The 14,717-nt window shown below is 41.7% G+C and overlaps 1 protein-coding gene across 18 annotated transcripts in view; it reads right to left on the bottom strand.

The window, feature by feature from the left end:
- nbeaa (neurobeachin a) overlaps positions 1-14,717 on the bottom strand; it is a 116,739-nt gene that overhangs the window by 13,002 nt on the left and 89,020 nt on the right. For 7 of the 18 annotated variants that reach the window (XM_033638048.2, XM_033638039.2, XM_078172493.1 and 4 more), the window contains 9 exons: positions 14,243-14,379; positions 11,466-11,620; positions 10,384-10,510; positions 8,729-8,848; positions 6,159-6,292; positions 5,431-5,492; positions 3,840-3,904; positions 3,240-3,348; positions 747-913 (listed from right to left, as the gene is read on the bottom strand). In XM_033638048.2, coding sequence (XP_033493939.1) covers positions 747-913; positions 3,240-3,348; positions 3,840-3,904; positions 5,431-5,492; positions 6,159-6,292; positions 8,729-8,848; positions 10,384-10,510; positions 11,466-11,620; positions 14,243-14,379 — 1,076 coding nt within the window. The remainder of the gene's footprint in view (positions 1-746; positions 914-3,239; positions 3,349-3,839; positions 3,905-5,430; positions 5,493-6,158; positions 6,293-8,728; positions 8,849-10,383; positions 10,511-11,465; positions 11,621-14,242; positions 14,380-14,717) is intronic. The other 11 variants (XM_033638098.2, XM_078172494.1, XM_033638101.2 and 8 more) reach the window with 3 other exon arrangements.

The following is a 14,717-nucleotide window of genomic DNA, read 5'->3' on the forward strand; positions in this document are numbered from 1 at the left end:
TCATGCAAGTGTTGTTGGGATTTTCAACAAGCATTATGCTAATGTGAACAAATGTTAAAAATACAATCGAGGCCAGACCACTTCAGATGCAATTTAACTTTAATTAATTTTTCATCTGAGTGCAAAAGGTGTTTATTAACAGCATGCACCTTGTGGCATGCAATTATACTTAATCAACAGTGACATGAGGAAGACAGGCTTCAGATGTTGCATGTCACATGTCCTCAAATTAAATCACATGTCCCCCCTAAGTCTGGAGGCAGAGCTGGATAACAAGCAATCATTGATTTAATGTGTGTACATGAGTGTGCTAAATAAGGAGATCAGTCTTACACAACTACCAGGCAGCTGTGGTGTTAGCGTTCAGCTGTCTGTGTGTGCTGAAGATGATGTTCAATAAATTATGTTAAATAAGGCTTGATTGTTTCACAGAGCCCGCTGTACACGTACCATATCATCTTTTATAAATGTCTGTATTTCCGCACTGATCGTATCCATGATCTGAAAACTGGAAATGGATTTTCTGACTCTTCTGGCTTTTGAATTTACGATGTAAATGACACTACTTTTACACAAATAAAAGCCCCACTATACATACTGATAGCATTTTCTCATTATATGCAAGAAGCGCTCAGTGTGCACTCAACCGCTGTAACGTCTGCTGTCAAATGACATCCTGTGGAACAGCAATCTAAAAATGTCCCGGGGTATAATTTGACACGCAGTTCCTCGCATCTCCCGCTCACCTCTGTGACATTGTCCCCCACGCTCCGTGCTTATTGGTGAGGATGTTGAGGATCTTCTGTTTCAGCTGGTTGGCAGTCACGTGATCTCGGTGCTTAGCAGCGCTGATGAGGTGATCGCACATTTTCTCCTCCTCTCTCCGATCTGCGGCGTACTGGGCACAGTTAGACTGGAGGAGAGTGGGAGGTAAAGAGTGAATAGAAACAGTAAGAAACAAGTGAGTGTTACTGTCAGAGATGTGGAGATCGTGGTGACGAGGAGGCAGTTGCTGTACAGTATGTACTCCTAAAACACTAATTGATGCATGAGAACAGCAAATCTGTTTAAATGTACTCATTGGAGGTGCTAATTAAAAAAAATCCAGGCAATTGTGAGTGACAACCAGTAACAACAATGAGCATTTACATATTAGCCACTTCACATGATCTTTATTCGCAGGCTTTAGATTTTATAAAAAATAACTTTTTTCAGAATCATCTACTTCACTACATCTCAACAGGAGTACAAGTGACAGGTAATCTGTCATCCTCTGGCTCCTTCTATTAGGAGCACCTAATGACATATGCAAAACCACGCCTGAGTACGTACATGGCAAAGACAAGCAAACAGAGGACAATCAATGACAAAGAGTAAGCTTAAAGAAAAGTGTTAAACCGAGCCTAAGCTGGAACAAGGGTAAACATTGAAGAGGCTTTTCCAAGGTGGAGTGAGCTACAGACTCTGAAAGGATTCAAAACTGATGTTTGATGATGAATGATGATCACCTGGCCCATTTGTTTAGGAGAGGAAGAGACCTCTTCAGATAATTAGGCTGAATCCAAAAGTCCAGACTTCAACACACTTGCAGGCTTATGGACTTTGCAGGCGTGTTCCTGGGAAGTCTGGGAGTGCTTACGGCTGCCCAAAGCTACAATTCATCCGGTCCAGAAGGAGCCTCAAGCAGACTTTCTGCAGACTTTCAGAGAGTCCGCTTGGGGTGCTGACTTAACTGACTTGACAACCCACAATTCATTGCAATACGAGTGTGACTTTGTGTTTTATTTCCATTGCCGCAAAAAACAACAACTTGTGGATATTTAGGATATTGGATATTGGATATTGGATTGGGGCGGCACGGTGGTGTGGTGGTTAGCACTCTCGCCTCACAGCAAGAGGGTTGCCGGTTCGATCCCGGGCGGGGGAGCCCTTCTGTGTGGAGTTTGCATGTTCTCCCCGTGTGAATAGAGTGAATAGAAACAGTAAGAAACAAGTGAGTGTTACTGTCAGGCCCCCGTGTCAGCGTGGGTTCTCTCCGGGCACTCCGGCTTCCTCCCACAGTCCAAAGACATGCAGATTGGGGACTAGGTTAATTGATAACTCTAAATTGTCCGTAGGTGTGAATGTGAGCGTGAATGGTTGTTTGTCTCTATGAGCCCTGCGATAGTCTGGTGACCTGTCCAGGGTGTACCCTGCCTCTCGCCCGATGTCAGCTGGGATCCCCCCCCCCCCCCCCCCCCCCCCCGCGACCCTCAAGAGGATGAAGCGGTTAGAAGATGAAGAAGATGAAGATACTGGATTGGATATTTAGGCCTATTAAAATTAAATAGTGTCATTCTATCGTGAAGGCCAGAAGTATATTTAACCACATCATGATACAGAGATATGTGTAAGTAGGCTGTGGGGGGACTGAAAATGCATTTTATTATTGAGGCTGCACAGTGTAATAGGCTACAAAAATTGGCAGAAAAACACAAAAGAAGGTCTTCTAATGTAAGTAATACTCAATCTATTGAGTTATAGTCCTGTTTTTATTTACAGACATTTCTGTTTTTGAATGTGTAGCTTGTTACATGGAGATGTATCACTACCCTACATTTCTGTTTGGTCACAAAAAAGGCTGTACATGGGATTTATATCTTGTTCTCTGCAGGAACAGATGAGCAGGCACTAATTATCGACTTATATGACATATATGTGAATATGACAGCGGCGTTAAATGTTTCCACGGCAATGAGAAAAACAGTCTGGAGGGCTGTCTATTAGCTGCTTGCAGTCTCTGCCTTCACAGACTATGTGATGACTGTAAATACGTCATTCTATGTACAAGTGAAGTTTGTGAGGGCTCAGGGTGGACATTTGGATGGAGAAATAGGCTCCCGGTAAAAATCTCCTGAACAAAGAACACTAAAGAAATCCTATTTGGGAGTTAGGGGAAGGGGGGCTGCACAGTGTGTGCATAAGCAGTGACTGACATGGCATTAGAGACTCCCCCCTGGCTTTGATTGGTTGTTTTCGATCAGGTGCAATAGATTCTTAAAAAGGCCATTAGCAGCACTACGAGGGGGCAGAGGAACCTGATTTTCTCACAGATAATCTGTCTCATGTAGTGCTGTCAGGATATAGTGACAGTTTCAGCAAGCATGACAAAAAGTCAAAAAAAATTCTATACAAGTTCCGTACTGTAGATTTAATTGTGTCAAATCACGTCAGACAAATGTGATGCTCTGTGTGTTTACCTCAAATTCAGCATGTTTGTGCACATCCTCAGCCCTCTGTCTGTTCAAGATGAACTCTGCTTCGTTGGCAACACGAACAATATGATCCTTCATGGCGTGGCACAGAAGTCTGGTGCAGGAGTGAAGAGAGCGACAAACATTACAGTCATCAGCAACTCCTCCATTTAGAATAAACTGACTTCTCAATGAGTGGGAATGTAAGCAAGTTTTCCTCAATATGGCAGCCTCTTGTAAATTACATCAACCAGACTGGTCCATCTGCTGCTGATGCTTATGCCTGTATGTATGACTAAACAGTATGTTTGAGAAGTAGCTTCCTTTTTGGTGTTGTACTTTAATTACACACACTACAGTTTGGATTAAAAGAACAAGATTGTGGCCACTGAAAATAGGCCAGCACAGATCAATTGTACACTTAATTGCACTGTAATGATTCCACTTCCCACTGAACACACGTGGCACTTTGCACTTATCTTGGCAAGGTTCTCATTAGGGCTCTACCACAGCCATTAGTTGTGGAGCACTGATAACAGTGTTGCTGTTAATGTGTGAATCACAGGGAATTATATGGGGTGATAATCAGTCTGTGTGATGGATTACCTTCCCTCGTTGATGAGCTCAATGAAGGCCAGACCAGCATTCTTCTGGATTGAGTTTTGCCACTCCTGAGTGTAGAGCATACATCAGAGTTCATATGGTTGGAAGCAGGAGTGTTTGATATTGATTAGAGCTGTCACTGTGTGTGCCATTTTACACTGATATACATTTTACACTTGACATCTAATTGAAAACCTGTTTATAGATTAAAAAAACAGTTTTAAGTATCTGTTTTTGGCCAATCAAATACCTAAAGAAATCCAAGAAATCCCTCACAAATGTCTATGGTTTCACAGTATATATTGTCACAGAACTGGGCAGGTTGTTTTAGTAAATCAGCTGATCAACATGCAAGAAGTGTCGGTGAGTACAGAGATAAAACACAGCATTATTCAAGTGGAAATACACAGTTTCATCATTTACCATCATCAATGTACAGGCAGCACAAGGCTGCACAGAATAAGGATGAAAAAACCTCATAAGAGCTTCTAAGTTTCAATGAAAATACATCCGTCTAAGAGTACGTGAGTGTTTCATGTGTCTGTGCATATTAGAGAGGAGACTTCTGAGTAGGATGAGAGTGTTGCTGAAAGCCTCAAACTATCAGAGCTCCATTAGCTCCACTGGCTCTTAAGGCTGTGAAGGACACGTGGGAGCATCTCCTGTTACACCAAACGGAGGATCGATATCTGGGCTAGGGTTCGCTCTCCTGGGCATCTAATGGCAGACAAGGCCGGAGCCGGGGGTAATACTATACATGCTGACGAGCAGCTGGCCCCGGAGAGTGGAGGGGAGGAGAAAAAAGAGGGAGTGGTGAGAGGACGGGGCAGTTTGGAGAGTGGTGGAAGATGAAAGCAGTTGTCGCTGAAACACTGAGTTAAAATGGACCCGAAGAGCAGAGGTGTCTGATTGTACGGTAGAAGATGGAGCAGTTAAAAAAACACAAAGAGAAGAAAGCAGAGAACGCGGTTGTAGAGTTCATGGAAAAGAAGAGAATGAGGGAAGAACCGAGGCGCTCCTCAAAGGACACTTAGAGGCAGCCAACAAAACGCACACCAGTTGGGGGACAAACTTCATAATATAAATGAAAAAGGACAATGGCCGCCTACGGCACCAGGGGAAAGCTCTGAAGTGGTAAGTGTCTCCCTGTTGTCACTCTCAGTCTTTTAAGTGTTTACTCAGAAAAATACAGACACTTCTAAATTCAAAATTATTAACCTGTGTGATTTAATTTTGCTCTTAAAAGTAGCGTTCAGCTGGTCATGTTTATGTGCATTCTGGAAATTCTTTGTGGCCTTGATATTCATGAGAACAACTGTGGTGTGATGATGCATATAAGTTGATATTATATTACATCTGCACTGCGCTCATTACGGTCAACCCTGCCTCACAGGGCAGATCAATAACTTGACTGCTTCCTGTGTGCAACCGACTTGGCTGATTATGATAGGTCTAGAAAAAACAACAACACTTTAAGAGTGGGGTAGAAAGATGACAAATTGAGGCCAAGCTTTTGAGGCTTTGGCGAAATGGATTACGTGTGTGAGGACAGTAAACAGAGAGACGAGAGGAGGAGGAGTGAGGGGTTACCAACCTGAGAACAGAGCAGCATTACAAGCTCCACCACTGACGTGCTAGACTTCATGCAAACCAGACCTGCAGCACGGAGACATACAGCACAGTCAGGAGGCTCGCTTTCTTTCTCTCTGACACACACACGCACGCACACACACTGCCGCGAGACATAAAAATATCATCAAAGAAGACACTGTAGTGTCAGTGGTTTCTGCTATTGTATACAGTCATCGTAGTCAAGTTTATAAAAAGCATGCCACAGAGAAGACAGGAACAAACAGTAGAGAGAAAGATGGGGGAAGGAGAGAGTAGGGGGAAGGGAGGGGGGAAGGAGAAGGAAGTGAGGAGCGGGAGAGATCAACATTGAGACAGTGGATCACAAAAACAGGACGCCAGGAAGCAGGTGGGCAGAGGGAAGAATGCATCACATTTAATCTGTAATACCAGTAGTGTTAACGCTACAACTGAACGTAATCTGAGTTAAACATGTCGACATGATCTAGCTAGCTATTTGAAAATAGTGCAAAATACTGACTTCATACCTGCTTGACGAATGAGTGAAGCAGCCAGCTCAAAGACACCCACTCGTTTACACACTCTCAACTAATCACACGTTAATACACTCGTCCACTCAGTCACTCATTTCCTCTCAGTCTCTCTCACACACAATCATCGCGGTGAGGGACAGTGAATGGGGAGACTCCACAGAGAGACGCCAGTTAGAGAAAAAGGAGCCGTGTACAGCACCTGTACCTTCTATGAGCAGTTCCTGCCCATGGCTACCCAGCAGCGTCCTGGACAGGAAGGGAGCAAAGTCCACAAAAATCTCCCTCAGCAGGGGGGCCACCTTCTCCAGCGCACGCTCCAGCTTGGTGGTGATGCTGTTGCAGGGAAAGTAAGTGAAAGAGAGAAAGATGAAGACGACAGGAGTGAAGATAAAAATAAGCAACATCCAGGCGAGGTTAGAAGAGCATGTGAAAAAAAAAAAAAAAAAAAAAACTCAGGGGATATACGGTAGGTGAGGAAGGGAGCGAGAGAAACATGCAAGAGAGCAATGAGTAGAGATAGGTGAGAAAACAGGGAAGAGAGGAAAGCACAGCACAAATTACACAGGAGAGGAGTCAGGAGAAGGCAAGCTGAGAGACGTTAAAGAGAAAGAAATGTCTGAGATAGACACAGAGGACAAAAAATGTATAGAATTGAAGCGTATGTAATGATGGTTTGGTGTGGAAGCACTATGCCTGGGTTAGTATTGATGTTACTGTAGGTTTTAAGATTAATTGTTAATTAACTTAGCATCGTGGGATGGGTGAAACTGTTTGTGCGTTAGAAGCTACACCTACAAAAACTGCCCTTACTTTCGACTGCACTGGAATAAATGGTACATATTGTATTAACTATTAGTGGCTTTGTGTGTGCACAGGTTTAGATCTGCAGAGTGAAACACTTTCTATTCTATGTCCAGTTAATAAATGGAGAAAGTAAGGCAGGAAGAGTACAGCAAAGCAGACTAAAATATGGAGCCATGGCAGTGAAGTGCATATTCTCGGCCAAATAAGCATGTGGTTTCCGAAACAGACCTGGGTCACTAGTGTTTACAAATTTTAATTTTGTTTAAGGGTAGCAGATGGGTGACATTTGCAAAAGCCACGGTAAAGGTTAAAGGAAAACTTCACCCCTGAAGTGATCATTAATATAGCAATTACTCACCCTGTGTTGTGTTGAATTCACAAAGAAGACTTAGTTTTTCTTACATGCCTCCATGGTGGACGAAAATTGTAACAGCAAAGCTATATCAAAATGTCCATTTACAAACTCTCACACGACTGGTGCATTATAATCCAAGTCTCATGTATTCAGTTGTTTGCACAGTACTTCACCACTAGTCTTTCAAATAGTAAGGTCTTGGTAAAGATGCATGTGTTTGTGAAGTACTCACCATATGACTGGATAAATGAGACTTGGATTATACTGCACGGGTTGTGTGACAATTTGCTTTGGTATAGTTTTGATGTTGGTAAACACGCACATCTTTTACGTCACTCATTAAGATTTTTCGGTAACACTTTACTTGAAGGTAGCGACATAAGGATGACATGACACTGTCATAACTATGACATGACACTGTCATGAACTTGTCATAAACATTTATGACTGCTGTCATTAAGTGTCATTCGGTTTTTGTAATGACAAGTTGACATTGTTTGGGTTGTCTTGATTATGACAACAACCAGGATGACATTACCAGAAGATGTCTTTGTCATAACAATAATAATCATTATTACAACTTGTCATAAACACATAAAGAAGTGCATTTCCTGTTAATGTCAAGTTGTCATAATAAGGACATGCCAAACAAATTTAATGAGGTCATGACAAAGACAACTTCTGGTAATGTCACTTTGTCTTAAACCTTTATGACTGCTGTCATTAAGTGTCATTCGTTTTTTGTAATGACAAGTTGACATTGTTTGGGTTGTCTTGATCATGACAACTTGACATTAATCAAAGTGACATTACCAAAAGTTGTCTTTGTCATTACAAGATGACATTAAATTTGTTTGGGATGTCCTGATAATGACAACTTGACATCAACCAGGATGACAGTATCAGAAGATGTCTTTATATTAATGTCAGCTTGTCATGACAAAGACATCTTCTGGTAATGTCATCCTGCTTAATGTCAAGTTGTCATAATCAAGACAACCCAAACAATGTCAACTTGTCATTACAAAAACCAAATGACACTTAATGACAGCAGTCATAAAGGTTTATGACATGTACATAATGTTCATGACAGATTGATGTCCGTGTCATGTCATAGTTATGACAGTGTCATGTCACTCTTATGTAGATACCTTCAAGTAAAGTATTACCAAATTTTCTCCTTTTTTGGATTCCTCATTCACCATGGAGCCTCTTTTCTTCATGAATTTAATGGGTTGAATTTACAGGGTAAGTAATTACTATACAAATGATCATTTTGTGGGTGGAGTATTCCTTTACAACCTGATTCTGAGTCAGTTTAAGCAAACTGTTGCTGCAAGTTATTTGCAAAGACAGTTTGACTCAGGTCTGATCTTGAGTTCGGGGTTAGTGTGAAGAGACGGCCATGCCAGAAGTGACAGAGCTGACTGTGCTGATATAAAAAACATGAGTGATGCTAACTGTTGAAGCTGTTAGCAAAAACGTCTGTCCTTTCTCCCATGGCATTCTGGGTAGTGGCTGGGCGTAGCACAGGGTGTGTGGTGGAGGTGGGGCAGAGAGGGGGTGGGGGAGGGGTGGGGGCATGGGGGACAGGACGAGCATCTCCTTGCCTAAAACACTGTCCTGCATCTCGGGGAGCTGCCTGGAAGCCTGCCAGAGAGCTAAAAGACTTGAGCTCAGGGGGCGTCTGACCGCTGCGCAGCGCACACTGCGCCACCTCACAATAGGCACTGCAATACAAACCACACACATACAAACACACACGCACAGACATGCACACTGATTAAAGAACACATGCACACGCACGCACGCAGCCTCTTACATGCGTGTGCACTGTCAGAAGCACACGTAACTGCACATATAACAAACTGTCTAACATGTCTATGTAGAGAGTACATTAGCAGAATTGTTACAGTACAGCCTGACACATTGTTTAGAATTATATATTAATTCTTATAGTAATTTCCTAATTATTAACATATCTTATATTTTATTAGCAAGTGTCAGATGTCTATACAAAGTATGAAAACAGACTAAAACACAGATTTATGACAATTTCAAATAAGTAATCCATTCGGGACTGTCGATATTTTCATACTCTACAGTATAATGTTAATTGTGACATTAAAACACAGTTGCCATGTCAGAGATGAAGAGCACCATAGTGTGGACTGAGTGAGATGTGTGGGTGGTATGCGTGCACGTGAGCAGAAAATATGTGCGTGTGAGTCACCAACACAGACTGTATAATAAAGATGGACGACATGACAGCTCCCCAAAAGTGAAGCCAAAACATCTCGATTGCTGGCTGCAGTACAGGTCATAAACCCCGCCCCCTCTATGTTAGCGAGTGGGACATGAGCCAAACTAAACAATCGGAGTTCATGTCAAGCACATTTTCCCAAAGATGCTGTCATTTTAGGCTGTTGTTATCAAGCTGTTGTGTTTTATTTTCTGATAAGTTTGGTTTAATTAGTTATGTGATGCTATAAAAAGGAGGTTTGACATCATTGACAGCTGTCTGCGCCAATAGGTGTAGTCGAAATTGGTCTGGCAGCAAAACTTGATACTGCAGAGATCAATACTGCCCAGATTCTGGCTTCAAATTACATCACCAGTGCAAGATGGCAATACTTTGGCTACATTTTTGTACAGTGGGAGTAAATGGAGACCAGTCATCCATCTTTATATACAGTCGTTGGTTACAAGTTATTTTACTATCTTTCAGACGACTATTATTATTGAATATCAGCTTGAAAGACCAATATTGGAATTAATCCAATATCCTTTTTGTGGCTGATTACTAATTGTGAAACTGGCCTTTTTGTGACTTTTGATTTCTAGTCAGTTGTCACCCAGAACAATTATCAAATTTGCAATTAAAGTGTTTTCTTTAAAAGTCGTTTTTATTTTAATGTGTCAGAACCTTTTGTTACACTTCATCGCTCCTGACATCCTTAAAAAATAGTTATGAGTAATGTCAGGTATATGGGTGCACCCCAGTTGTCCCCAGTCTAACCCTACTGTAATATCAGTGATGGCTGTGAGAGTGAGCTGCTAGTGAGAACTCTTTGGAGAGGATGAAGACCTAAGTGTGACGTGAAAGAGGTACAGGAATGAAGTGGAAAAACGACAGGCGCCCAAGAAAACAAACAAATCAACGTAAAAACAAAAGCCAAAGGGAGGAAAGAAAAAAAAAAGAAAGAGCGGGAGGAAGGTGAATGGTTGAAGCGATAGAGAGCTTTGCCGTGTTGAGAGCTCTGACCTCATATTCTCCATAGTGTCTTCTGGCATGGGCGCCACCGTCTGCACGGCCGGCAGATTCTTACTAGTCGCGCCGTTCACAAAGGACGAAGAAGAGGAGGAGGAAGAGGAGGCAGAGTCTGTGGCACCTAGACAGCGAGAGAGGAGGGAGAGTGATGAAAAATAAGACGAGCATTATTGTAATATGAATCAAGCATGACCGAGATTATCGTGCGGGATAACAATGACGGGAACATATTAATGTCCCGGTCATTTGCGACCAAATTCAATTTGGATAGTATTTCACCGGACGTGCTGCTGCTTGTCTTCTGGTAATGGCCCCCGTTTTTGAAAATAGCTTTGTAATCAATATACAGAATCCATTCCAGGGAACAAATCCCTTCCTTGTCCATTATGCATGTATGATACAGTCCAATATGCCTGACGGGGCGACAAAGCCTTGAATACAAATCCACTCTGCTACAATCTGCTGAGTCTGATGCTGCATGGAAACAGCACTGATCTGCATGTCAGCTGATGTGTATTTGATCCTTATCCTGTTATCACTTTATTCTTATTTAAAACCATATTTGGGTCATAAATATCTAACACATGCTCTTTGTTTTATCTGGTGTTGCCTGCATGGAGTGTGAAAAGTGCACGGTCCAACATAGAGTTCACCAAATTAACTTTCTTGTTAGTGGCCAGGGTATCTTACACTTGCTGTGCGGTCTGGATCCCGCCCTCGAAACAGGCTAAAACTAATCATGAAAGCATCTGCTGGCTCTGTTGGCCAAGTTTGTTTCTATTCTAGTTTGTTCTGGCTGTCAAAGGACAGCAGAGTGAAGCATCAAAGAGTTTGGTAACAAGAAAAGAAATTCAGCTCTGCTTCATAGAGCAGTCTTTGAATAGCTGGAGGCCTTTCACACAAACACCTTCGTCATACTGCAGGTGTCTGTCTGCTGCTTTTCTGCTAAATAGTTACAGCGAAGAAATGTACAGAGTAAAAATACCCAAAGATATACATGTAGGAAGTCAGTTGATAGATGTGGGTGTGAAGAAGACGTGTTAAGGAGTGCACTTTATCTGTGTGTCATCTCTCACCTGTAGTGTTGATCATGCTCTTGGGTGTTGCTGTCGCAGCAGCAAAAATGTTGGGTGTGCTGCCAGCAGTGGCCGCTCCGCTTGTGGTGGGTGTGCCCACCGTGTTGACCGACAGGCTGCCAGGTGGCGGCTTTTTGACTGGAACCACGACACTCCTGTATGAGACGAGACACAAAGGCATCAGTGACCTGCACAAACAATACTCTTTATCAGAGGCTCCTCAGTGATATCTGAGCTTTGTGTGTTGGTCGGTGTGTGAGAACAACTGTGAGGATGAATGGACAGTCAGTCACAACCAAGATGACAGCACTGGATGTGCGAGCATGTTTACTGTTGGTCGCTGTAACTATAATACAGATTACAAAGTCCATACTACGGTGGCTGGCAAGGACAACCTATACAAACTGTATAATGGCCCAGAACATTTGCATTATGAAAAATGTGCCTCAGCTTTAAAAACAATGCCAATTTGAAAACAAGATAATCCAGCAGAAACCTGCTGCAATGAAAAAACATCCTGCAGGAAACCAAAAATACAGAAATAATATCAAGTCAGAAGCACATAAACCCCAAAATCACAAGCAACAGAAAACCGCTGCCTATTCAATGAGCTAAATGGATGTTCTCCAGGCCTCTAGGGGGAGACCTAAGTGGAACAGCTTGATTTTCGTGTGTGTTTCTGAAGCAGGATATAAAACGACAAATACTCTGTTTCACATTTGTCTTTTACAGTAGCGGTTCCCAACTGGTCCAGCAACAGGGTCCAGATTACTCCTAAGTCATAAGTTCGAGGTCTCACAGTTTAATGCATTCAGTGTCACACTTGTGTTTGCCCATGTCGTTGAGCTAGTTTGATGTCTCTGTCATGTAGCTGTCAGTTAGTGACTCACTCTACAGCAGAAAATGACTCTTCATAATAAAAGCGATGTCAGTGTGTGTGTTGTTGTTTTTTTTAATTCTTCTGTTTTTTGTTTTTTTTTTACAAACTTGACATGTTTGCGAGTCACCTGCGGTCCATTCGATATGGGTCCATGACCCACCAGTTAGGAACCACTGTTTTACAGTATTATTAAAGAGCAACAGACTTCTATAGTGCCCCTTAGAGGCCTGGAGAACACCCATTGTGTTGACTGGATATAAAGTGTATTTTTTGTTGCATTTGATTTGGGGGGTTGAGTGTTTCTGATTTTCTGATTTTTTTCTGTATTTGCTTTGGATTTTTGTATGCCTTTTAAATTGGCACCATTTCTGAAGCTGCAGCTCATTTCTCCTGGTCGAAATGTTCTGGGACACTGTGGTGCATTTGCCTTTGTTGGCCACCATAGTGTAACCCTCTGAGGTCAGTTTTGGGATTTCAATCCTCACTGTATAAAATGAAATTGGCCTTTGATTGCCAAATTAATAGTTTTTACCTCTACTGCATGTCATCACTTGAAACAGTTCACAAAACTTTTCAAGCTGTACCACCTGATTTTCTTACAGTGCATTGGAGTGTCCCTACATCACAAGACCATTGTTCATGCTTTGAAATCTAAAGTTAACATCAGGGATAAAGAATAATAATTTGGGATTTGAGCATGATTGGGAGCTTCAGCAAATTAAGATCAGAGAGTTTCTTTCATGTCAGACAAACAAATAGTTGCCAAAAGTTATAAAATGCTTTAAAAAAGAATGCTTTGTGCAACACTATTAAATATTTCAGGCAATAGATCAGTTTCTAATTGTTGTAAAAAGTTGTTCAGAAACATATTATAATACGGCACTGCCATTATTTCGATATCTTATAAGCTTGTAGCTAAAACTAGTGATGGTGAACATTGAAAATTCAATAGTTTGGCTAAAATAGCAGTGACTGTTGAGAAGAACGAACACAACTTTATTTAAAAACACTATTAAAATAGTGTTAGTAACTACAGATTTGCCATTTATTCATAAAGATCAAATGTATCAAGGCTGTCTGTGTGAGCTGTAGACATCCTGTAGACGGATATGGAGCCTTTCATGATCTATTATGCGCACTTCAATCAATAAGTTAGCTCTCAAGGACTGCCACGGAGCAGGATCAAGGAGACTAAGTGATGCACAGCCGTTATGAGCAGGTCATCACTCAGTGGAGAGTCTATATCGTAACAGTTTGGACAAGAAAGTAAATTTTTAAACTTCTGTTAAGACTTTATGTCCTGTCATATCCAACAACTTTATTATTCAACAACAGTATCTCTCTCCTAAGATTTGAGTCTGACAGAGGCTTAAATCAATATCAACAATGGAAAAGAGAAATTAAATCAACAGCGTGTCAGGATTTCTGATAGTGGTGTCACTGCTGCTAAAAACAAATAATTGTCTTTCTGTTTTTATATTGAATTCTCAAACTAAACGTGTCTGTTCCGAAATATGCAGTGCACAGTGAATGCAAGGAACTATTGACAAGACATTTTGCAGAATCCACATTTTCATTTTTTGTATCTGTGCATTATTGGAGCTTCACACATAAAAAAAAAATCTATAAGACTGCTGGTGAGTAAAGCACATTATGTATGCTTGTAAATGTTACTATCCAGAGAGCTTTGTTCAAAGGAGAGGGTCACTATCTAAATACCAATCAATCGATTGATTTCTGTGTCCACTGTTTTTCCAAAACTGATGAAAAACAATTTGTAACATTGCAGTATGCTAAACAAAGCAAAAGATCCGTATTGGCTGGAAAAATGGATTCATTGATGGATGTGTCAGGCTGTAATGTTTTTCTGCATCTTGTAGGTCAAACAGCAACTGACCTGTCGAAGGAGTGGAACTGCATGGGCAGCATGGGGTGTGTCTTCAGGGCAGGGTCTGGGTGATAGGGCGTCGGCCCAGACTCCTGTCCCAAATCTCCGCCATCGACTGGAGCCGCCACCAAGCTCTTCAGGATCTCCTGCAATTCAGAAAGAACAACCCATCTGGTGACTACAGGACACAAGCTGTCAGAGTTTTAATGGCTCAACTAGTTCTTGGCTGTTTTTCAACTTGTTAATGAGGTGCGACGACTTTCTAAATGTTGTTTCAGTGTTGGCTTTCATATGTTTTACATTGCAAAACATTATTATTGCCTCTGACAAAATCCAAAATAGAGCAAACTTAACTAAAGCCCTGTTTCCACCAAGCAGTTCGGTACCCTTTTTTCCCATTTCCACCTTGAAAAGTTGTGGATGGTACCAATGGAACTGTTCCATACCGTCCCCATTTTTGGTCCCCCCTCTGTTGGGGTACCTA

The sequence above is a fragment of the Epinephelus lanceolatus genome, chromosome 11 (genome assembly GCF_041903045.1).
Source record: "Epinephelus lanceolatus isolate andai-2023 chromosome 11, ASM4190304v1, whole genome shotgun sequence".
Classification (NCBI taxonomy): domain Eukaryota; kingdom Metazoa; phylum Chordata; class Actinopteri; order Perciformes; family Serranidae; genus Epinephelus; species Epinephelus lanceolatus.